Here is a 22,933-nt window from a genome sequence, read left to right as displayed (position 1 = left end):
ACAAAGGCTACACCCAATGACCCCGTTTTTTCAGTAGCCTATCTTGAATTACCCCCTTTTTTTTGAACAATTAGGGGCTGTGCAATAATTATGAGGCCCCGGGGGGGGGGGGGAAAATTTCCAAACGGCTTGCCAAAAATCGCTTGCCCCCCCCCTCGGCCCGCCAAAAATCTCTTGCACCCCCTCTCGGCCCGCCAAAAAATCATTGCCCCCCCCCCTTGTAGGCCTACATGCCAAATTTTTGGAATCCCAATTTACAAACTTTAAATGGTCAATATAGGCCTACATGTTGCGAACGTAGCGAGCAGGAAAATTTGCTTAGGCCTATTAAAGCGTTTCCGTGCGGTTTTCCTAAGCCTTTTTAGAGCGTTTCATTTAAAAGGCGCCTCAAGAATGAGTGCCAAAATCGCTTGCCCCCCCCTCCGCGGCTGCCAAAAATTGCTCCCCACCCCTTTCGGCTAGCCAAAATATCTTCCCCCCCCCAATTCTACCTTCCCCAGGGCTCATAATTATTGCACAGCCCCTTAGTCCTCAAAATTAAAATCTCACCAATGAGTCTATTCAAGTTGTACTACTGTAAAATTGGGTAAAACGCTATTTTTGATTGTTGGCCTAATGATGTGAAATTTTGGGCACCCCATACATTCTTCACATTGCCAACACCGAACGAAATGACCCCCTTTTTTCTGATAGACCCCTAGTTCGTACGCTGCCGGGGCACAGGTAGGCCTATGTCACTTTCATGGGTCTCCTTTGAAAATAGCGCTCCTGGAGCACTGTGTGTTGACGATAACTCAATTGATCGGCCTATACGTCCAAAAACACTGAAAAACACATTGCAAAAACACCGATCTACCGCCCTCTGTTATTTTATTAGCCTAAGTATTACCAATGACTACATGTTTAATGTATTATGCGTACATGCATACTAATTCAAGTTTTATTTTACCCACATTACCCAAGGATCAGAGCAAGGATTTTAGGTCAAATTAAGGTCATTAATGTAAACATGATAGAAGTGCAAGTGTGAATGTGGATAATGTCATGAATGTGGTTTGTGGATATCATTGATAAATCACAGTGAACAAAGGCTCAAACCTGTGGCTGAAAACGTACCCGTTTTTAGGTAAGTGTGTACAACTGAGAAACTCGTTTTTCATTCAGTGAAATTTCAGAGAATTCGTGCAGGCGGCATGACAGCAAGAACATGAATTAAGATCATACATGATTCATCTCATGATCTATAGTAAGAATTCCAATTGAATGAATATGAACGCAGCTTTCAACTTAGATACAGACTTTAAGGTACATATTTCGAGGTGCATAACAGACACAAAATTTGTGTCATAACAAACACCAAATTGGTGTCGATGACCTGACATGCATGCATTCTTTTGTGATGGTCTTTCAATTTGTGCCGAGTGTCCTTGGCAGACTTGACTATGCTTCAGTGGTCATGAAAGGATTCAATAGATAACCTCTGCCCCACTAATCCCCAGCTATTGTCTGAAATTGCACCTCGGAAGATATATTATAACAACTCAGTCCCTCAAATGATAGTCATATAACGACCAAAAGATAAATGACTGACTATCATTGAGGACTGAGTTCCGCAGTCTACTTTCAACTGCTGTACTCGATCCAACCGCGATCGTATATCGCGTATTTCAAACTACAACGCGAGCGCACGACCTTGGATACAATGCTAACCAATCATGAGTGTGTTGGCATGGTTAGATTCGCTGTCGCGTTTATACTCACGCACAGTCGCACACGTGCACGCTGGCGTACATCGCACAGTGTACGCAAATGTTCGTCACGCTATTGAAAGCTGCGTTCATTCAATTGGAATTCCCACTATAGTTATTTGTACATCATATAAGTATAGTATACTCAGGCTAGCGACACTCCGGCACTTGTTGGAAGACATGAAGTACAGCAGACAGTTACATGTACAATGTGATTTTCTCATTTATAATTAGGATTACGTCATTGCCAGAATGCCAGAGCTTGTTTCATTTGTTCATTAGAATGATTGACAGCGGTGGGCGGAGCAAATACTCTAAAAATGTGATTCTCTAATAAATTATAGGTCACTAGGTCAATTCGGACCGTCTCTTCCTCAGATCTCTATGTAGGACTCTATGGTATCTTCTCATTACACGTACGTAGTAAGACTTGGCCGGCGATGACGCCTGTCTTCAACCGCTGTATAGCACGGTATAGGCAGTTTGCAGAGAGTGTCGCTTCTCTACCTTTATTTTCTCTGGTATACTTGTAGTATTTTAGATCTCGAGCTGCTGTTGACTTGAAATCACTTTCTTAAAAGCATGAAAAGATGACCTCCATCATGGGCTCCTGTTAGTACAAGGAACTTATACGATGTCCTCATTCACAAACTGATACTATCTGTCCATTACTATAAGACTGTTACCGCACGGCAACTGGTTGAAGGAATATTACACAGTCAAGAATAGGCTCCATCATTTTTTTTGTTCTGAACCCTCCCAGTCTCCCAAAACATCAAAACATCAAAAGCGTTGCACTTATACTTACTTAAGACTGTCCTTTTCATAAAGCGCAGAGAAAGTAAGGCCAACTGCCTAGAAATGGTCAAATTTTGGCAAGAAATATCTCTGTGTAATCCTATGTAAGTCCCATATCACATCGTTATCGGAGATCGAGGGTTTTTTTTTTCTGAAGTTTGGTTGGTACCCACCAGCGTCATGCATGTGACGTGACACGGCTAAAATAAGCGACCGGGAATCGGGGATCGTTAAAACGTCAACAAATTTCAAAACATAGAAAGCAGTAAACTTATTGGCGAGCGGTCCGAATTTTGAGCCATAAGTTTACGTGGTGAACTAGGCTCCTGTTTGGTTATTGTTTGTTTTTTTGTGAATCATTTTATTTTTATTTTGCCGTACCTTTTTTGAGTTTGACCGGTTCTTGATACATATTATGATATTAGAATTCTGTGGTTCTAGGTAGACTCGCTTGCCAGTCCTATATACGCCGTACCTATGTATATTGAGGACTGGCTTATGCCATTTTGGATGTCAATGGGAAATACACACTTAACGATTTGCGCGGTTAGAAACTTGAAAAAAATTTCATCAATGTATATAAAAGTGGTACCAACCGTATTGTGCTTGCTAATTTAAGACTCGGTTGAAACAAAATTAAGGATCAAAGCATTTTAGTGTCCAAAAGGCAAAATTATCGTCAAAGTTCTGCGAAATCGGCACCCTTGCTTATGAAGGGTTCAGAATTGAATCGGGAACGAAAATATCCGATCTTTGCGATCAAAAACACAAAATTACAACTTTAAACATAGGCCTACTATTGGCAAAAGACATTATTACCAAACAATACAGAATAGAAAATTTGACATCATTTTCTCAAAATATTGAAAAATTTGCTCACTAGACATCGAAAAATACGCAATCCAATTCCCGTTCAAGCGTGTGGGAAACTGAAAGTGCGATAATCGTGACTAGTTCTAGGCGAATTTGGCTGACTAGCAAATGTGTTAATTAAGGTTTGCCTGGCACACCTATACATATTCTGTCGGTCGGACATCCAGGCATGAACCGGCTGACAATAGCACTGGAGTGAAAACAACATTCGCATTCACTGGACTCTGCCTACTCTGGAGTGTATCACAATTAGCTATCACATTAATTATTGTGCCATGTTTGACTCTCTGCAAATAAAAATATGCGATAAGTTTTTTTCACGCCAATGCATGAATGGATGTGGCGTGGCCCCGACCGAGAAAATATGTCACTTGTCAGGATCAGGAGGAGCTGTCTCATCATACATATATACATGCATATATCTGGCTGTGTAAAAATGATACAAGTTTCTGCCCCTGCCCTGCCCTGGCCCCAGTTTCAAAATAGCCTGCCTAAAATGCTCCCCCCCCCATCCATGCAAAATGAGCTGTGTACTACAATTAGACCACTGCCACCTTGACCTGCCAAAAAACCTTGTGCCCCCCCTGAAGTTTCAATTATTGGAACTCCCTGGCCCCATGAATACATGTACATGTAGGTGCATTGAAAATCTCTTGCCACCTCCCCCCTTTCAACCTGCCTTTCCCCCTTGTTGCCCTACTAAAAATGGCAATCCCTCTTATTTGCACAGCCCCTGATGGAGTGTAGGTTTTAGTTTAGAATATAGTATTTTGCAAAGACCCTTAATTGCACTGCAGCTGCATGCCCATTTGGTGCTGTTTACCCTTTGTAACTCAAGTAACCGTTCGTTAAGTTACGAATACCCAATACTAGACGTAACTTTACGAAGGGTCCCTGTAGTAAATCCATTACTTACGAAGGGTACCGTTCGTAAGTAGGGACTGTAGGGTTAGTAAATGGAACTTACCTTACAACTTGTCGTAAGTTACAAATGATATCGATACTTACGAAGCTTCATATTAATGAAATGGACCCCTAATTGCCTAAATACGCAGATTTAGGGTTCCTCAACCGCAAGTCAATTTGTGCTGAAATTCGTTCCCACACAATGAAATATGTGTATTGCATAACAAATGAGATACCCTCCAAACTGTGGTCTATTGTTAGCAATACGCCTATTGCATTGTGGGAGGAATTTTGGCACCAATTGACTTCCGGAAGAGAAATCCTAAATCTGTGTATTGAATCGTCAATCATCATCATCATATAGATTGCACCTCATTTGCTGTCCAAGCTGCACAACATCACATTCTTTTATGATGTTCAGGCCTGTGCTAGAGGCCCGGTGGGTTCAGTTTGTATTTGAAGGTAGGACGTATGACCGTTCCAGGATTTGAAAATGACCCCTATTTCACAGGGAATCGAGGACATTTGTAGCAATTTTACCCCCTATTTTGCACGAAATCAAGGACAATTTGCCCCCAAATACCTCCCCTATTTTTATCATTTTGAGTACGCATTTTCATTTTACCCCCTTATCACAAGGAATCAAGGACATTTTTCCGAAATAAATACCCCTATTTTTACCATTTCAAGGACGCTTTTGAATTTCCTCCCCTATTTCACGGGAAATGAGGACAATTTTATCGGAAAAATACCCTGTCAATTTTGTGTGGAACTATTAAAAAACGGACAGAAAAATTCAAAAACGAAAACTGTAGTGGTAAAACAAGGACAAAAGTCCTAGAAATACACCCTACATGTATTTTTCATTTCAAGGACAATTTTGCTCCAAAACACCCCTTATTTGGACAATCACAAACAATTTTGTCCTCGAAAATTCCGCGGACATTTCTTGAAAAGTACCCCTAATTGGAACCATCATGCGTACACATTGTCAGTGAAGACTGAACCCACCGGGGCTAGAGGTCTCGCAAAATTAGTATCGGTCCAGTAGTACCTCTCTGTCTGTCTATTCTATACAGGGTTCACAAGATTGACTCAAGAACTCTATCTTTGAATTTGCACACGATAGTTGCGCATTCGATCCTAGAGTAGGCTGCTATCGTTTTTTGTAGACCAGCGTTGACATTTTTTGCAATGACTGATATTTCTTTGCTGATGTTTAAATTTGGATGAAAGCCGGATGAAAATGAAAACAAGGGGAACCTGTACAAAGTAATGGGAGTGTAAATATACATATTTTGTAAGATCTTGATGTGATCTGTTCACTGAGGTACATTTCATTAAGTACATGTATCGACCCATTACACCTGGTTGCTCTAGATAGCAATTTAGTACATCAGTACAGAAAATTGAAATCAAATTAACTTCGAAGACTGTTAAATATCAAATTTTTAATAATTTGCCATTAAATTTTTATTATCGCGAATTTCAAAAAGCAAAATAATTTGATATCAGAAGGGCATTCCTCGTATTCAGAATACAATTTGATATGTCTGATTGTGTGTGCTCATGTCCCACAAAATATACTGTGCAAACGTTGAATTCCCTGAAGGTGGTACTACACCCCCTGATACATTTTGTGACTAATTTTGCATTTTTCTCAGAAAATAACTACACACTGGTAACAAAAAGTTATGTATAGGGCAAGGAATCCAATTACTTCACTGAAATTTCAGTGATTCATGACAAGTGGTTCATTTAAGGTTACACAAAGAGACGTATAAAAAACGTATAAAAGACGTATAAAGTTGTTCTCTAAAACAGAGTTTTCTCAGTAATCAAATATCGCAGCGAGTGAAATGTTGGTGCATTGGATGTAGCTTAACATTTTTGTGTGTGTTATATACAAATTATTAGAATAAATTTTAAAATCCTTCGTTTAAAGCATTTTTACCCACCATGTTCACAAGATCAAAACACGTTCCATGAGGTTTTTTTCAAATGTGCGCTCCGTATAAATCCACACCGAGCGATGTTTTCTTCTTTTTCGTATTGTATTACAAATCGTTCAAAGAAATAATGTTGCCATGGGGAAGAACCAAATACAGTACCAATTAAATTTTAAAAGCCCGTTTTGGGGGAAAATTTTGGAGAATTTGCTTGAGAAAAAGCTGGTTTGTGAAATTATCGATATCTTGATTACGAGACGTTAATTTAGACATCTGAATACCTACAGACTCAGTACACCGGTCGATCTTACCGTTTCCGATGTTGATTAAGATACTTCTTGCATCGATCCCGAGATGCGGAAAAACCAATAGTCATTTTGTCCCACATAAATGAATAAATAACAAAAACCCCGATCCCCGGTGGACTCACCCAAAAGGTGACGTCACACCATATGATAAATCCCTTATCCTCCTTGGTCTCCGACTGACACAGACGTGCCTATCGATTGTTCATAGCACTGTGTATCAATTTCTCGACCAAAGCGAGATATACTGGTTGTAGTTTCACACCTTAGGTAAAACCAAACCGGTATTGTTCGGCTGAGGATAGTTTTGACGGCATTTTCTGGCGAAAAAGTGACAAAAACGATCCAAAACTTAGCTACATATCGTGCCTCCGTTTGTATCACGGGACACGAGCAATTCAAAATGGCCGCTTTCGTTGACGCCATTCATTTTGTTTCCCACGTAAAACAACCATTGCAGCCTGTAAGTTACAATAGATGTTTGTACATACACATTGTATTTCATGTACGGTAGGTTATTGTTGCTATGTTAGGGTGATTACTCTATCGTTATGTCTTCATTACCGTCCAATAAAGACGAGTTAATCAGATATTCATACGGTGGGGATTGGTAGGGACCCGTCTGACATTTTAGTAATAAAGTTAGCCAGTCCTTACTTTACCACTAACTTTAGCGACCAGCCTCCGTGCTCAGGTTTGCTTACTGGGCTTGAGTCGCGTGTTGGGGGGTAGTGCCCCCTCCCTTTCTCCTCGCTTCGCCTCGGCCCTGTCGGGCTTGCCCTTCCCTGGTGACGGAGCGGGACCCACACCCGCTCTGTTTCACCCACAGGGAGTGCTCACGATCTTCTAGATGTCTTTCTTTTGCTTAGGACTCTCCGAGTTCCAGCTTGACGATTGGGATAGGCTCCGTCATCGCCATAAGACGAAGAAGAAATCTACCAAGGGCACTGGTAAGGTCGTCACGGTGGATTCTGCTGTGACAGCCCCTATGGGTCATGGCAGGTCTGCTTAAGGGGCTCCGGTCCCCGGACAAGCAGGCGGTTCTTCGGGACTGCTAAGCGCGTCCAAAGGCTCAGCAGCCAGCGAAAGCACTGACTATACGTCGGAGCAAAGTAGCAGGCAGCAGAGCGGTAACCACCAGCGAAAACCCTAGCGGGTTTTGCAGCAGGAGGATACCAGTCGTCACGGTAGATTCTGCTGTGACAGCCCCTATGGGTCATGGCAGGTCTGCTTAAGGGGCTCCGGTCCCGGACAAGCAGGCGGTTCCTTCGGGACTGCTAAGCGGCGTCCAAAGGCTCAGCAGCCAGCGAAAGCACTGACTATACGTCGGAGCAAAGTAGCAGGCAGCAGAGCGGTAACCACCAGCGAAAACCCTAGCGGGTTTTGTAGCAGGAGGATACCAGTCCTCTAGCGAAAATCCTCACGGGTTTTTAGCAGGAGGACACCCGTCTGTTGCAGGCATATCTACGGGCTCAAACAGCCACAGTAGTAGCCAGCGACGGGCAGCATGCAAGGGTACCCCGGGCTTGCCTGGGTTGAACCCTAGCATGCATGGGTTCAGCAGAGACGATACCGCGGCTAACGCTGTGGGTGTAGTCTTAGCAGAACCAACTGGGGTTGTCACGGCAGCGTTCCATGGCGGGACCGCCGAGTGATACCCTGGGCCCTAGAATAGCTGCTGGCTGTCCACAGGGACTGGCTGGCGATTATTCAGGGGTTGGGCTCGCAGTCTCTCACGGGACAGCGACCCAGGTGCATTCGGTGGCAGCTACAAAGACGAGCTACGGCTTGACTTCAGTGGTAGCCGCTATGCACCCGCCCATAGCTGCCGTGAGTGGTCCGCCACACACAGCGACCTTGGGCGAAGCTCTAGAGGGTACAATAAGTAGCTTGAACAGCCTAGCTGATCAACAACCCACTTATGTCCTCGAGAGCCAGCGGAGCGGGGGTGATCCATTACCGTCAATGGGTCAATTACCCTCTCTTGATCGATCACTGTCAAATCAACACGGCATAGCTCCATTGATTGACGCTGCCTATTCAGGTGGCGAGGTGATTGATCGGGGTATCACGCTCAGCTACCCGTGGTACTAGGCAAGCTCCTCTAGCCAAGGGACAGCCGGTATAGCGGGGTACCCATACACACGGCTTGCTCCCCTTGCGGGGAACGCAGTGAGGCATGGGTACAGTGGTACACAGCCGGAGCCCTCACGGGCACCTACGCTGGAACCACGCATACAGCGGTACACAACCGGGAACCCTCACGGTACCCATGCTAGTACCAGCGCCGGTACCACGCCAGCACACAGCTTGATCCCCAAACAGGGAGCGCAGTGTGGCGAGGGTACAGCGGTCCACAGTTGGGAACCCTCACGGTACCCACGCTGATACCGCACCGGTGCCGCAGCACCCGCTTTAGTCGCCACAGTCTCTGTGGCAACAAGGGGGAGGCGGTGCTGGTACTGCAGTACCATGGGGTTACCCTGGTGGCGGATCCTTTCAGGGTCAGCTGCCGGCTGGGTATGCCCGTGGTACCCGCCGCAGGGTGTTTCTTCCACGGCCCAGCACCGTGGCAAGTGTCGCCTAGCGATGGCCACGCAGTACCAACATCAGCTGTTGACCAGGCCAGCCGGCATGGGGCTAACCCAGATCGTGATCAGGGTAGGCCCCGGGCTGCTAGCGCTAGGACGACGGCTGCGAGAGCATGCGGACCCAGTGGTGCCATGGCGGATACCTCAGGGTCTTGCGGGAGTACTCCCTCTTCTGCTGGCAGGTAGTCGGCGAGCCACACAGTGGTTATGCCTTCTTACCCGCTTTCAGATGCCGTCCTCAGGTAGCGTCATCATCGGAGCATGATACGGATACTGTGGGCGAGGGAAAGGAGTCGGAAGCTGAGTCCGCAGTGACATCACTACAATCTCCTTCCCCGCTGCCCCGCGAGGGAGCAACAGCACTGATCTTCCTCCGGACACCCCTAAGGGGGAGTCCATGGAGGAGGACCAGGGATCCTTTCAGTAGGATGCTCAGCTGCTGCTTCCTCACAGGGGACGCCTGCACTCTCATTCGGCAAACCTCACGGGTAGATATCGTGGGGCTGGCGAGCTCAGTAGAGCTATGACGCCGCGTGCTTGCACGCTTCCTCTTGGTGTAGCGCGGGGGGACCACGGGACCTACCTGAGGGGATCCGAGAGGGACCCAGATGTCGTCAAGCGTAGCACGCTCAGACAACATCTGAGCTCTTCCGCGAGGTGAGCCGATTAGCGGTGCTAACAGCTAGCCTCAACGAGAGCTCCATGGGCCTAGCCCATAGGGTGTCCACTCAGCGCCGGGGAGGGGCCTGCCACTCCAATCGCTCAACGCGATGGAAAGGCAGGGTCCTTTTTCTCTTTGGATGCTTCTGCGCCACGGTGGAGGACCGTGCAAAGAAGCTACCAACGGGAGCACTCTGAAGAGGTCGGAAACTGCCCTTACCATGGGTAGGAGCTCTGACTTCAGCAGGCCGTGCACCACCAACAGTACCCGAGCCCACTACCTCTGCAGCACCCATTTCTGGGAGCGCAAGGGTAGCACAGGAACAGCTGGCAAGCCCCGAAGAAGAGCAAGCGCTCTTCCAAGGGAAGCTAGGCAGAGCATTCCTGGGGGCTCAGCGGTTTTTCCACAGGGGATCTCCCAGTGGATCGACCGCTTATGGCTTTCACCCAGAGGTGGGAAACCATCTCTTTGAGCGCCTGGGTATGGTCAGTGGTGAGTGGGGGTTACAGACTGGCAACCCAGTCTCCCCACATTCGTCTGCACATTTCAGAGGTCCACAGTAGTGCCGTCAGACGGCCCCCAGCGTCGGGCACTACTGACAGGGATCACACAGCTTCTCACGAAGCGGGCGATTGTCCCGGTCACCCCCGTTCTACGGGTGATCTTGGAGCCATTGGCTCCAAGGAAGACGGCGACGGGAGCCCCATCCGAACCGCAGGCTGTTGAACACGTTCTTCAGGCCCAAGAGGTTCAGAATGGGGACTCTCGCCTCGGTGCTAGCCTGCCCCATCAGGGGCATGGGAACAGCATCGCTAGATCTCTCGGACGCCTATCTGCATATGCCAATCGCCTCTCAAGATCGGAGGCATCTGCGCTTCTAGGTACAGGATCAAAATTACCAGTTTTGATACCGCCATCCGCCTGTCCATCTCTCCCAGGGTGTTTAACACTCTTGGTCAGAGCGGTGGCAGCCTACCTGAAGCACAGGGGTGTCAACATCAGTTGCTACCTGGACGTTTGGCTCATATACTGGACGCACTCCACTGAAGACTACGGGTCTCATGGGGTTGATAGTCCGTAGGGTGCGGGACCCTGGATTTTTGATCAGCTCAAAAAGTCCAGCGTGGTCCCGACGCATGAACACCACTATTTGTAGGGGCCCAGATCACCCTCACGGAGGGGTTCGCGGTGCTCTCACCCGAGCGGGTGACGAACATGGTGCGGTGTGCCTGACTCTTGGCCGAGTCTCGGGCAAAACCCGCTGTGGCATGGATGAAGGTGGTAGGCCTAATGGCCAGTATGGTAGACCTCGTACTGTACTGCCGTTTCTACGTTAGGGCTTACCCAACTACACCTTCTAGCCTGCTTGCAGGCCCAGTCGTCACCAATATCCTCGCGGTTCCGTTGTCGAGATCGCGCGAGAGGAACTCTGGTGGTGGACCCATCAGCCCAATTTGACCCAGGGTGTCAGGTTTCCTGCACCCCGGTATGTCACGTAGTGACGACCATAGCGCCAAAGCGGGGCTGGGGGTCCACATCCACGGAGACTCCGCCTCGGGCCTATGGGGGCCATAGAGACAGAGTTTCACATCAACCTCCCTCGCTTACGAGGAGGTGATCGTGGAATCACATACCGTTGTCCTGACGGATAACACAACCGTGGTAGCCTACCCCAACAGACAAGGGGACTCCGGGCCACCACGATTGAGCCTGCATGCACGACACCTGATAGGGTGGTGCAAGTTCAGGCAGATTACGATGAGAGCGATACACATCGCTGGCGTCACCAGCATCCTCGCGCACAATCTGTCACGAGGAAGGGTGTCGGGACCAGCAGAATGGTCCCTTGCTCCGCAGGTCGCTCAGGCGATCTTCAAGGGATGTACCACCCTCGAAAGATCTGTTCGCATCTCATCGCAATCATCCACTGCCGGTGTACTGCTCAAGGGTCGCGGACCCCAAGCATTCACCGTGGACGCTCTGTCCATAGACTGGGAGGATGACAGCTTATGCAGTCCCTCCGATCTCACTACTCATGAGGGTGGTGGCCAAGATCGGGTGGGAAGACTGCATTGTCATTCTGCTAGCGGCAAGGCCGCTGGCACTCCCCGAGGTACCAGATCTACTCCGGATGCCCGGAGCGGAGGTACCCAGTCTATCACTAGAGCACCTGCAGTTAGCTGCATGGCCCTTACCAGGGAACACGCAGCGGAGGGATACTTTTCATCAGAAGCTGTTTTTCTCATCGCCGGGCTAGACGGAAGTCTACCCTCCGTGACGTATAGCCAGAGTCTGGCTCCATACTACGCTTGGTGCAATGAGACAAATAGCTCTCCCGCTAGAGCCTCTGTGCTGCTAGTTCCGGAGTTTCTGACAGAAAAGTTCCAAGCAAGACTTCAGCGGGCCACTGGGGCCAGCTATAAGTCAGCTGTCCTCTCCATTCACCGAGGTTTCGAGGCGGTCGACTATCATAGCCGATGGTTACCTTATTAGTCTACGCCTCGACGGTATGTTCAACGAGTGTCTACCAAAAAGGAAAGTGATCCTCCTAAGGGATCCCAACACAGTCTTAGATTACTTTAAGGGTCACCCTTTTGACCTTCCGTCAAAAGCGACGCTTAAATACGTAACTCTCAAGATGGCTTTCCGGTTTGGCGTTGGCTTCGGGACGGCGGTGCTGAGTTGCACACGGTCTCGAGGTTAGCTTCCGTGTTCACAAACACTGGAGCGACACTGTTTGGCGCTCTGTTCTCGTGACTACTGAACGGCGCGGTGCATACCGACATTCGCCCCTCTCCAATCCCCAGGGTTGGGCAAGGTTCGGCTGAAGCCGAAGATAGGCTGGGGTGTCCGATAAGGCGCTGCAGCACTATTTCTTCCGAACACAAGCCTTGCGAGGGACTCACGACCGCATTCATCACCCTTACAGAGTTTTCGGTCCAGCCGCTGTCGCAATGGCTGGTCCAGGTGTTGGTGGGGTCCGGGGATCGCGAAGGTTTCGCGTCCCACGACCCACTCGACACGAAGCTATCTCATCATCTTGGGTATACCGTTCGGTTGTCCCTTGAGGAGATCTAGTAGGCGGTGTCCCGGAAGCCACCTTCGCCCTTCTCTACGATACTTCCGTTACGTTAGTAATCAGAGACGGGCGGAGGTTTACCGGGACATTGTTCGGGCGATCATAATACGGTGGTGTACGGGTACCAGGTTGTCAGACTATACAGAATACTCAGCATGGTAAGAACCAGTGTCGCTATTCTTAACCACCAAACTTATTAAGTAAGGAGGTTTATGTCTGTGATCGCGTGGTCTTTTTTGTTTCCCGACCGTTGGGGAAAATATTTTCTGACCTCGCGAAAACCATCGTTACCGCTCCCGATCCCTGATCAGATGCTGACCAATCTTGTACCTCCATCCGTCGGTTACTTGCTAGATCGATCTTTCAGATGTTGATGCAAGAAGTATCTTAATCAACATCGGAAACGGTAAGATCGACCGGTGTACTGAGTCTAGTCCCAAACAGAAATGTTTGGTAGACTCATAACCGGTGCGATCTTACCTTTCCGATGTTGATTATCCCGACCCCGCCACCCCTACAAGTTTGGTCCGAGTAGGGGATCCCAAGTCGGATAAGGGGCGATCATATGGTGTGCGTCACCTTTTGGGTGAGTCCAGCGGGGGATCGGGTTTTGTTTTGTTATTTATTCATTTGTGGGGGACAAAATGACTATTGGTTTTTCCGCATCTCGGGATCGATGCAAGAAGTATCTTAATCAACATCGGAAAGGTAAGATCGCACCGGTTATGAGTCTACCAAACATTTCTGTTTGGGACTATTATTTCTCAACATTCTGCCAATTGCTATTCCATTTGATTTTCACTCCAAATTGAAGCTAGTTTTGCAAAACGAGGTTTCCTCCATCAGTTCGTTCAAAATTTCAGCGCCGACATGCGTGTTTATTCTAAGAGCCATAATGCGGACGCGATTGTAATCATATGTAATTGCATCCAATTATAGTTATATCATCCGCTTTGAGAACAGTCAATTTGTGTAAGTTGATCTGTGGCGAGTGGATAGAGCGTTGGACTGGGAATCTAATATGAACTATTTTTGTGGGTTCGAGTCTCCGTGTGGCTGAATTTTCTTTCTTTTTTTCTCTTTTCTCATTTTTACTTCCTTTCTTTCCTCTTTTCTTTCTCCCATTCTTTTATCATTTCTTTTTTTTCATTTCTTTCATTTCTTTCTTTCTTTCTTTTTCGTTCATTTTCTTTTCTCTCTTTCTTTCTCTTTTCACTATTTCTTTATTCTTTCTTGCTCCTTTCTTTTTAGTTTTATTTGATTGATTCGCTGAGTGCAGTGAATCGTGATTGATTGTTTTTCACTTTGTAGGCCTGCTAAGTCTGTCTTGTTGATTTTCATCCCAAATTCGATTTACAAATAGGCCTAATTGCTTTTTGATATTGTTGTTGTTGCCTACCCTTACATTGTAATCAGGGGAATAGCAGCATTGATTTCATCAAAGATATCAAGGCTATAAATTCAAAATCAACACATTTTCCAGGGCGTAGCTTGACGAAGTGCCCCCAATCAATTTTAAAATTTATAAAATCCTTGTGAAAATTGCGAAAATGGCTTGTGCCACCCCCGGCATCCGAGCTCCGGCACGAGCCAAGTTTCATAGCCTTTTCATGTCTTGACCGTGGATCGATATTCTATTGTAAGTAGGCTCTACGTCCCGATGCACGCTTGTTCATTTTCTGCATGGCTGTTTCTGTTATGAACTTACGCCCTCTGAAATCAAGCGCATGAAAACTCTCGGCTAACCTTAAATACATTGTATACGGTATGTTAAAAAATGAGGCACATTCTAGCGGTACCTCTTTTCTTATCATAAATAACGTATCGCTTGTCTTGAGTCACTGAAATTCCAGTGTAGAGCTAGTGACTGGATTCCTTGCCCATAACCTTTTGGTCCCCACACATGTATATGGTGCTTATGTTATCATCCAAATGGTGGCCTTGTTTATTTGTTTGTTTGGCTGCCTGGTTGTCTGGGCGGAAGCAAATTCATAAATCCACTCTGCAGCTCAAACACAGTAACCAATCAACTTCAAACTTGGTATGGGGATAGGATGTGGTAGCCTGATGTGCTGTATAGTTTTGTGTAATGTTATTTGCATATTTATGAATATTAATGAGCCTATTTGCATATTTTGCCTAAATTGACATGAATCCACTCTGCAGCTGAAACGCAACCGATCAACTTCATTATTATGTTTTCAGGGTTATTAGGAGTTAAGAAAACCTAATAATGATAATATTGGATGGCTTATTTCGCATGATACCATAACATATATCGGATTCGTCATACAAATATCGAACTCGCCGTTGGCTCGTCCGATATTTTTACGACTCATCCGATATGTTATGGTATCATGCTCAGCCATCCAATATTATATCAAACTTGGTTTTGTGATTGGATATGGTGGCCTGGTGTGCTGTATAGTTTTGTGTCATGTTACTTGCATACTTATGAATATTAATGAGCTTATTTGCATATATTGCCTACATTTTCATAATCCAGTCCAGAGCAGCTTTTAAACACAATAACCGATCTACTTTTAACCCCGGGCTCTAACTTGGTATTGTGATAGAATATAGTGGCCTAATGTGCTGTATAGTTTTGTGGCATGTTATTTGCATATTTATGAATATTAAAGGAGGATTTCGTGATCCTAGCATCCTCTTTTTATGACATTTTTCAGTACATATGCACGAAAAAAGCTTATTCCCAAAATTTCAGTTGATTCCGATTTTATGCTTATGCGAGTTATGCATGATTATGTGTATTACACTGCTCCATAGACAATGCGTTGTAATTTTGTTCTGGTGCACCAGAACGAAATTCAAATTTCATGATATCTTTGCAAAACGAAGTAATCTGCAAGAAATATTTTGTACAGAGGTTTCCAGTGATATAAAAATCTCAACTTTTTTTGAGAAAAGTGGGGGGATGAGGCTGTGGATCACGAAATGCCCCTTTAATGAGCTAATTTGCATATTGCATATTACTTTTATTTTTAAAAACCTTTGTTATTTACACTTACACACCTTTGTGTGGGGCCACCTTAATTACGAACTGCGTACGGTATTAATTCTAGTGTTACCAGTGTGTTATGTTATTATTTTTTTTGAGAAAAATGCAAAAATAGTCACAAATTTATCAAGGGGTGTAATACCACCTTAAAATGAGCTTTCACCTGATACAAAAAATCTGCATTTTGATAGGGTAAAGTGTGGGGATGACTGGAGAAAGGGGATGAGGCTGTCAATCAGGTCACACGTCACACCCCTTTATTGTTGGAACCCTCATCTGATTTTAAATTTTAACAAAACCATCAAAATGAAAGTTTTCAAAACATTAAATAGCCTTTAAAATTAATTTTCACAAATATGTATTTTTCCCTCCACAGATAATTTATTCAAGAACATTAAGTCGTCAAACCAAGAACTCCAACATTAAATTGTTATGGCATGTAGGACAGCCCTGGGAATCCTGACCAGGCGGCTGTCATCAAACTACCTTCGCAACAACAGTAGCGCCCTCGCAGTCCAAACCTGTAAGTGTACAGTGGCAGTACGTCACAGCTCAACCCGTAGAGAAGATTGGGACAGCTTTGGCTCATGGGATGAACGTATCTATGAACCCATATTGCTGGAACAAAGCATCAAACATGGCATCCCAATCCCAAAAGTTTCCCTGGAGAATGTAGGAACAGCTTCACTACAAGGACGCAGGTCTGTTAATGAAGATCGTATAATCATCCAGGAGTTACAACCCAATCTGTTATTGTTTGGGTTGTTTGATGGACATGCAGGAGCCTTAGCAGCTGATTTTACAGTGGAGCATTTGTGCGATCTTATTCAGACTGAGATCAAAGGTGAACATGATTTGCAGAAAGTGTTATCCAAAGCTTTTGTGGAGGTCAACAATATGTTAGCTTGGCATGTTGCAGAGTTAAAAGGTAGGTATTCTGGTATAAAAGGGAGATGAAATCAATGATTTGTAGAAAGTGTTATCCAAAGCTTTTGTGGAGGTCAATAAGATGTTAGCTTGGCATGTTGCTGAGTTGAAAGGTAGGTATTCTGGTATAAAAGGAGATGAAATCAATGATTTGCAGAAAGTGTTATCCAAAGCTTTTGTGGAGGTCAATAAGATGTTAGCTTGGCATGTTGCAGAGTTGAAAGGTAACTATTCTGGTATAAAAGGGAGATCAAATCAAACTGGCATTAATGTCTGTGTTGAGCAATGAGAGTAACAGGCCCTAACAAAGGTGGTATGAGTCTCCTTCATCAGGACCCCCAGGGTTGTACATTGTAGCTAGAGAATTTTTAGTGCTGGTGGTATTTGAGGGAATTTTTCATGAAATTGACATTTTATTGAAATTGCCTAAATTTGGCCAAATTCTATGGATTTTGCAGTTTTTGACACTTTAGTGCTGGGTGCACATCTTAAATTGGTGGGATCTAAATCTGAGTACCAGGCTCCGCCACCGTCCACAGTAGCTACATCCCTGCCCCCTGGCTGCATAATAAACTGTTGGTTATATTACATGTACAGGTGTCTATGGAGGTATGTATCCTATCCCTCTGACACTTTAGCCCCCCCCCCCTCCCCTCCATGTAGCCTCTCTGCTCTCCGTATTGATTTTTTGGCTAACAAATGGCAATTTACAGGAATGAATAAATCTTGTGATGTGTAAGAATAATGATATAGCATTGATGTGTGTGCTATTATGCCGTTTCCCCCTCCCCTCATGTAGCCCCTCAGTCTAGTCTAGTTGCCCACTGTTCTGGTGCTATAAACCCGTGGGATGTGAGCATGTTGTAATGGGATGGATGTTAAGAGTATCAAGAATACGATACTCCCCTCCTTCCTCCAATTAGCAGTTTCAAACTGGGAGGGGTCTGGATAGCAGGTAGCAAATAGCTGACTGAATGTGCAGAGATGTGCTTCTAAGAAAAACATTATTACCACAGAGGAGTAAGATAAGACAGAGCGCGTACCACCAGTCAAAGTCCCCGTGTATTGTATGCTACCAGTTCTCGCATATTCATGAGGGCCGATTGTTCGATCGTGCCGTGACTAACCATCACGTCAGCGCTGCGTGCCGTGTATACGCGATAGAGCGTTGCGTGCTTTTCGCGATTACGCGATAGACCGTGAAAATACGCGGTAATTGCCTAGCAGTCTCGCCTGGCGCATTTCATGGAACAATCGGCCCTCATTATCAGATGAGGCGGAGACTTTGACTGGTGGTACGCGCTCTGTCTTATCTTACTCCTCTGTGATTATTACCAACTGCACTACCAAGGGCAATGACGGATACATGTACACTTGATGGAAAATGTGTCAAAAGAATTAGATCTAGTGATGCTTGATTTTGTGTCACAAACCGGTGGTATCCCCCTGATAATTCTGCCACTGACCCAATTTATTTTTTTTATTTTTCCTTATTATACCCAGACCCTAAAATAGCAAACACAGGTACAACAGCCACCGTATGTTTACTACGCAATGGAAATGAGCTTGTTGTGGCTAATGTTGGCGATAGCAGAGCATTGGTGTGTCGTAAAGCGAAGGCAGTGAGATTATCTTGCGATCATGAGCCGGAGTATAACACACAAGAGAAAGCTAGGATTAAAAGATGTGGTGGAATTATTAGGTGAGTTTAGAAATTGTGAAATCTGTTTTTTTAATTGCTCATTGAGATATTTCATTTGATTTATATTTATGAAGAATGTGCAAATCAATGTTTTTTGTACATTTTCATTTGTCTTTGTCGAAAACCTTGTTACTGAGATGTCAGTTTAGAAAAACATGCCAAAACAAAGAAGAAACTAAATAAAACATACAAGAAAAACTAGTTTTAAAACAAGTAGTTTACTGGGGACCTCTTGCATCAGAGTCAAAGACTGTAACCGCTGGATCACGCTGCTATCCCGATATCCGTACAGAAAAATTAAAACCTAATGGAATCCTATTTCCCATCCAACCAGGACAGAAAATGTTTCAGAGACTGGACCCCCTAAAAACAACCATGCTAGTTTGAAATTACTTGGTACTCTAGGTTGGTAAACATGAGCAGGAGTTAGTCTTTCCCAAGAGATGGCTTTTTCAGGGAGCTGAGCTTTCAGAACCCTGGGGACTGCCATTTTCAGAGCAACAAGATGATGCGCCTTACATGTATATACACTAGAAGAACTGTCAGAGAGGTGGCATTTGCCAGAGTTCCGAAAGTTCAGCCCTCTGAAAAGGACTTCTACAGGGAAAAATGAAATCCTGTACTCAACCATGCTAGTTATATGCATGTCTTGAGTTATTAAGATACATACCTATACTTTTCATAAATTCCAGTATGACCTGCCAGGGTGCCTAACATTTTCTCTTTTGTTATATTTTTAGTTGGAATAGTCTTGGAAAGCCTTTGGTAAATGGTGTACTGACGATGACTCGGAGTATCGGTGACTTGCCACTCAAAAAATTTGGAGTCACTGCTGAACCTGAAACAAGATCTTTAGAGGTAAGACTATTCAAGTATTTCGTCTACCAACCAACCTCTATCCCGAGGAAATGACCTGGGCTGGGCATGTAATTTTTGGACAAATTACATTTAACCCTCTCCACATGGGTGTCGACTGCACATGACAAGTATCAAATTTTCTTGAAATAATCGAACATTTTATAATTGTTCATTTACATGACCATATATGGAATCGGCATGAAAAATACATTAGAATGAGTACAAACAAGCCTAGTATTGGTTCAGTGATTCTTGAGACTTGCAACTTTTTATATTGAAGCCTATGATTAGCATGCAGAGCATTCAGTGCATTCCCGACCCTTGGGGATCCCTATAGGCATTATATGCCCCCACTATCTTGGACCTTGGACTAACAAACAAAAGTTTCCACGGTGACCTTTTCGTCATACATACGGTTAAGAGGTCATAGGTCAAGACAGGTAACAATTTCAAATTGCTCCCATTGAGCTCAAACTTGGTGGGTGGGTGGACCTTGGACTAACAAACAAAAGTTTCCACGGTGACCTTTTCATCATACCTACGGTTAAGAGGTCATAGGTCAAGAAAGGTAACAATTTCAAATTGCTCCCATTGAGCTCAAACTTGGTGGGTGGGTGGACCTTGGACTAACAAACAAAAGTTTCCACGGTGACCTTTTTGTCAGAACCTACGGGTAAGAGGTCATAGGTCAAGAAAGGTTAAAATTTCAAATTGCCCCTATGGAGCTCAAACTTGGTGGGTGGGTGGACCTTGGACGACTAACAAACAAAAGTTTCCATGGTGACCTTTTCGCCAGACATACGGTTAAGAGGTCATAGGTCAAGAAAGGTAACAATTTCAAATTGCTCCCATTGAGCTCAAACTTGGGTCAAAAAACAAAAATTTCAAATTGCTCATGGTGCTCAAACTTGGTCGGTGGGTGTAATTAACTATGGCCAAGGAAGCCCAGGTGTGTGTTTGTTAGGTCATCCATGGTCAACGATTTTGAGATCTGCAAAAGCCAATAACTATGACAGCCGAGAACCGCGAAATACGGGTAACCACCTAGTTTATTATAAGAGACAAATTTGTGAACACAATTTAAAATTTTGCAAATCTATGTCAATCGCAAAATTTGTATGCATGCAAACATTTCATGTTATAGTATTGTGATCAAATTAACCTATTCAGTCTAATCTATCAATGATTATTCTCATTGTACAGATCAAACACACAAAAGATGGCTTTTTAGTCATGGTAACGGACGGCGTCCATTTTGTGATGAACGACCAAGAAATCTGCGACTCTGTAATAAGCTGCCACTCTCCGCAAGAGGCTGCTGATTTTGTCGTAGACCACGCACTACAGTTTGGAAGTGACGACAATGTGAGTGCCATAGTGATACCGTTAGGCCAGTGGGGGCGTTTTACCAATCCAAATATGATGATAAGCCTTAGGTGGCACAGAGTGGAACCTTGAAATTGTAAAAGTGGAACTGTTTGCATTTAAGAGCAAGAGAAGTAATTCAAAATCTGCAATGCACGAAAAATTACATGAGCTAAAGTTAACAGCAATCTCCTTTGTAACCTTAATGTAACTGGTTAACCTGATGAATACTACTTGCTGATTGGCTACAAGAAGGCTATAATATGATTTATTGCTGAGACAAGAATACCAAAAGAGATCGGAAGCATAGCCTGAGCCCATTCATCGCTGTGTGCAACGTTCAGTTAGGTCATTGTAAAGGTTGTGACAGTCTAATTGGACTACTCATGCGCATTAGGTACAATTAGTTATTGAAGCAGAAATGGATTGGCGATCGGTCAAGTGAAGCATAACAATGCCTAACCGGACGTTGCACACAGCGATGAATGTGCTCAGGCTATGTTTCCAATCTCATTTGCATCACAACCAAGCTGAAGACTGACGGTTTCAGTCGAAAGATGTGTGTGCCACTTTTGATAACAATAATAGAAGTTTGAATTGGGAGTGGCTGCTTGTGGGTTTGAAGTGGCTCCTGGTTTGGCATGAAATCCCTGTAAAGTAAGCTATTCCAGTTGAAATCCATACACCCCTTAATTTCCCACACAGGGTGTATAGATGTCAAATGGAGTCACTCATTCAGCTAACCTCATTAACACGCTACATGTGGAAGATTAAGGTCATGTCATCATATAGGGGGTCTATAGATATCAATTGGAATAGCCATAATCTGCCATATGTGCCCATCCACCACAAACTGGTCGTAAAGTCGGCATTTTCCATTTTGAGATACAATCAAAAACAGCAAATGGATTTCAATGTAAAATATATAGGAATTTGACCTTTGATGAACCGTAACTTCACTTCCAGATGTCTGATGAAGCTTATTGAGGTGTCATTTTAAAGCTAAAAGTGCATTCTTTCACAATCTGTAATAAACAGAAAATGACCTAGAGCCGACTTTACTACCACTTCGTGGTGGATGGTCACATATGTTACAGAGATTAACTAATGAAAACAAGATGACCTTAAAGCTTAATTTATACTTGATCGCCAAGGGATTGCGATGTACCGCTTTTGGAAAGCGATTGCCAATCGCAGAATTTTGTGATACATCACCCGTCGCTTTTGCATTTATACTTATCAGCGATTGTAGACTACAATTATAATATTCTAAATACCACAAAATCCATTTTTAGACCATCCATTGCTGTCAATAATAATTATTACCTTCAATTTATTCATCACCGAAAGTTAATAATCAAGAAAATGCTTAAAATGTGTAAAGTGTAATCGCTCTGAAGTTCAGATTTCTTCAACTTGCAAAAGCGATGTTCAGTGTTTTTGCCGCAGAGATTTGTATCGATTGATCGGCTTGACGCTCTGAAAACAGAAGTAAACACTTAGCATGGGTGATAATTGCTTTTCTGCAAAACTGATCGAGTATAAATTCAGCTTTATAGTCATGATAATATTCAAACCGCAATTAGTCATTTTTGTGAATGGAGTACCAACCGGGAATTAACAAAAATATGTAACAATGTTTCTCTCTCACTCCAAATCTCGAAAATAACTGTACTGCAAAATGATCTCCTGTACAATACTTAGTACTACACTTACGAGTGCTCAATATGTACCTATTTGCGACAACACTGCTTCTATATTATTATATATAATACAGCATAAAGGTGCATATTATTAAACTTAAAGAGTGATCGTTATTTACGACAGGGGGGGTAATGGGCGTTTTGATGGGGAATCCGAAATTTTTTGGGGTCTTGAGGGGGAACGCGAATTTTTTGTTGAACCAGGAGGGGGGGAATGTTAAGTTTTAAATGGAGACATTCGGGAAAAGAAGGGGGGATCCGGAAATTTTGAGCGGACGCAAGGGGGGAACGCGAATTTTTTTGTCGATATTTTTTCCAAAACGCCCATTACCCCCCTGCCGTAAATAACAATCGGTCCCTTATTATGTGAAGGTCATATCGGATTAAATTACAACCCTGGCAGCTGATTCCTGCAGAGGTACATAGATTCACTATGGAATACAGAAGTC

The 22,933-nt window shown here is 44.4% G+C and overlaps 1 protein-coding gene across 2 annotated transcripts; it reads left to right on the top strand.

The window, feature by feature from the left end:
- The first annotated feature begins 1,003 nt into the window (after positions 1–1,003).
- LOC140171433 (protein phosphatase Mn(2+)-dependent 1K-like) lies at positions 1,004–22,617 on the top strand. Of its 2 annotated transcripts, XM_072194692.1 has the most exons (6): positions 1,004–1,126; positions 16,306–16,817; positions 17,041–17,080; positions 18,360–18,558; positions 19,299–19,416; positions 20,620–22,617. In XM_072194692.1, exons 2-6 carry the CDS (start codon positions 16,362–16,364, stop codon positions 20,872–20,874), a joined length of 1,068 nt encoding a protein of 355 aa, XP_072050793.1. In that variant the 5' UTR covers positions 1,004–1,126; positions 16,306–16,361; the 3' UTR covers positions 20,875–22,617. The 2 variants fall into 2 exon arrangements, with proteins under 2 accessions (XP_072050793.1, XP_072050792.1); XM_072194691.1 differs by lacking the exon at positions 17,041–17,080 and having other exon boundaries at positions 16,306–16,857; positions 20,620–22,616.
- The last annotated feature ends 316 nt before the right edge of the window (positions 22,618–22,933 follow it).

This window comes from Amphiura filiformis, chromosome 15, assembly GCF_039555335.1.
Source record: "Amphiura filiformis chromosome 15, Afil_fr2py, whole genome shotgun sequence".
NCBI classification, from domain to species: Eukaryota; Metazoa; Echinodermata; class Ophiuroidea; order Amphilepidida; family Amphiuridae; genus Amphiura; species Amphiura filiformis.
The sequence above is the reverse complement of the archived record's forward strand: the minus strand, read 5'-3'. Positions and strand labels throughout refer to the sequence as shown.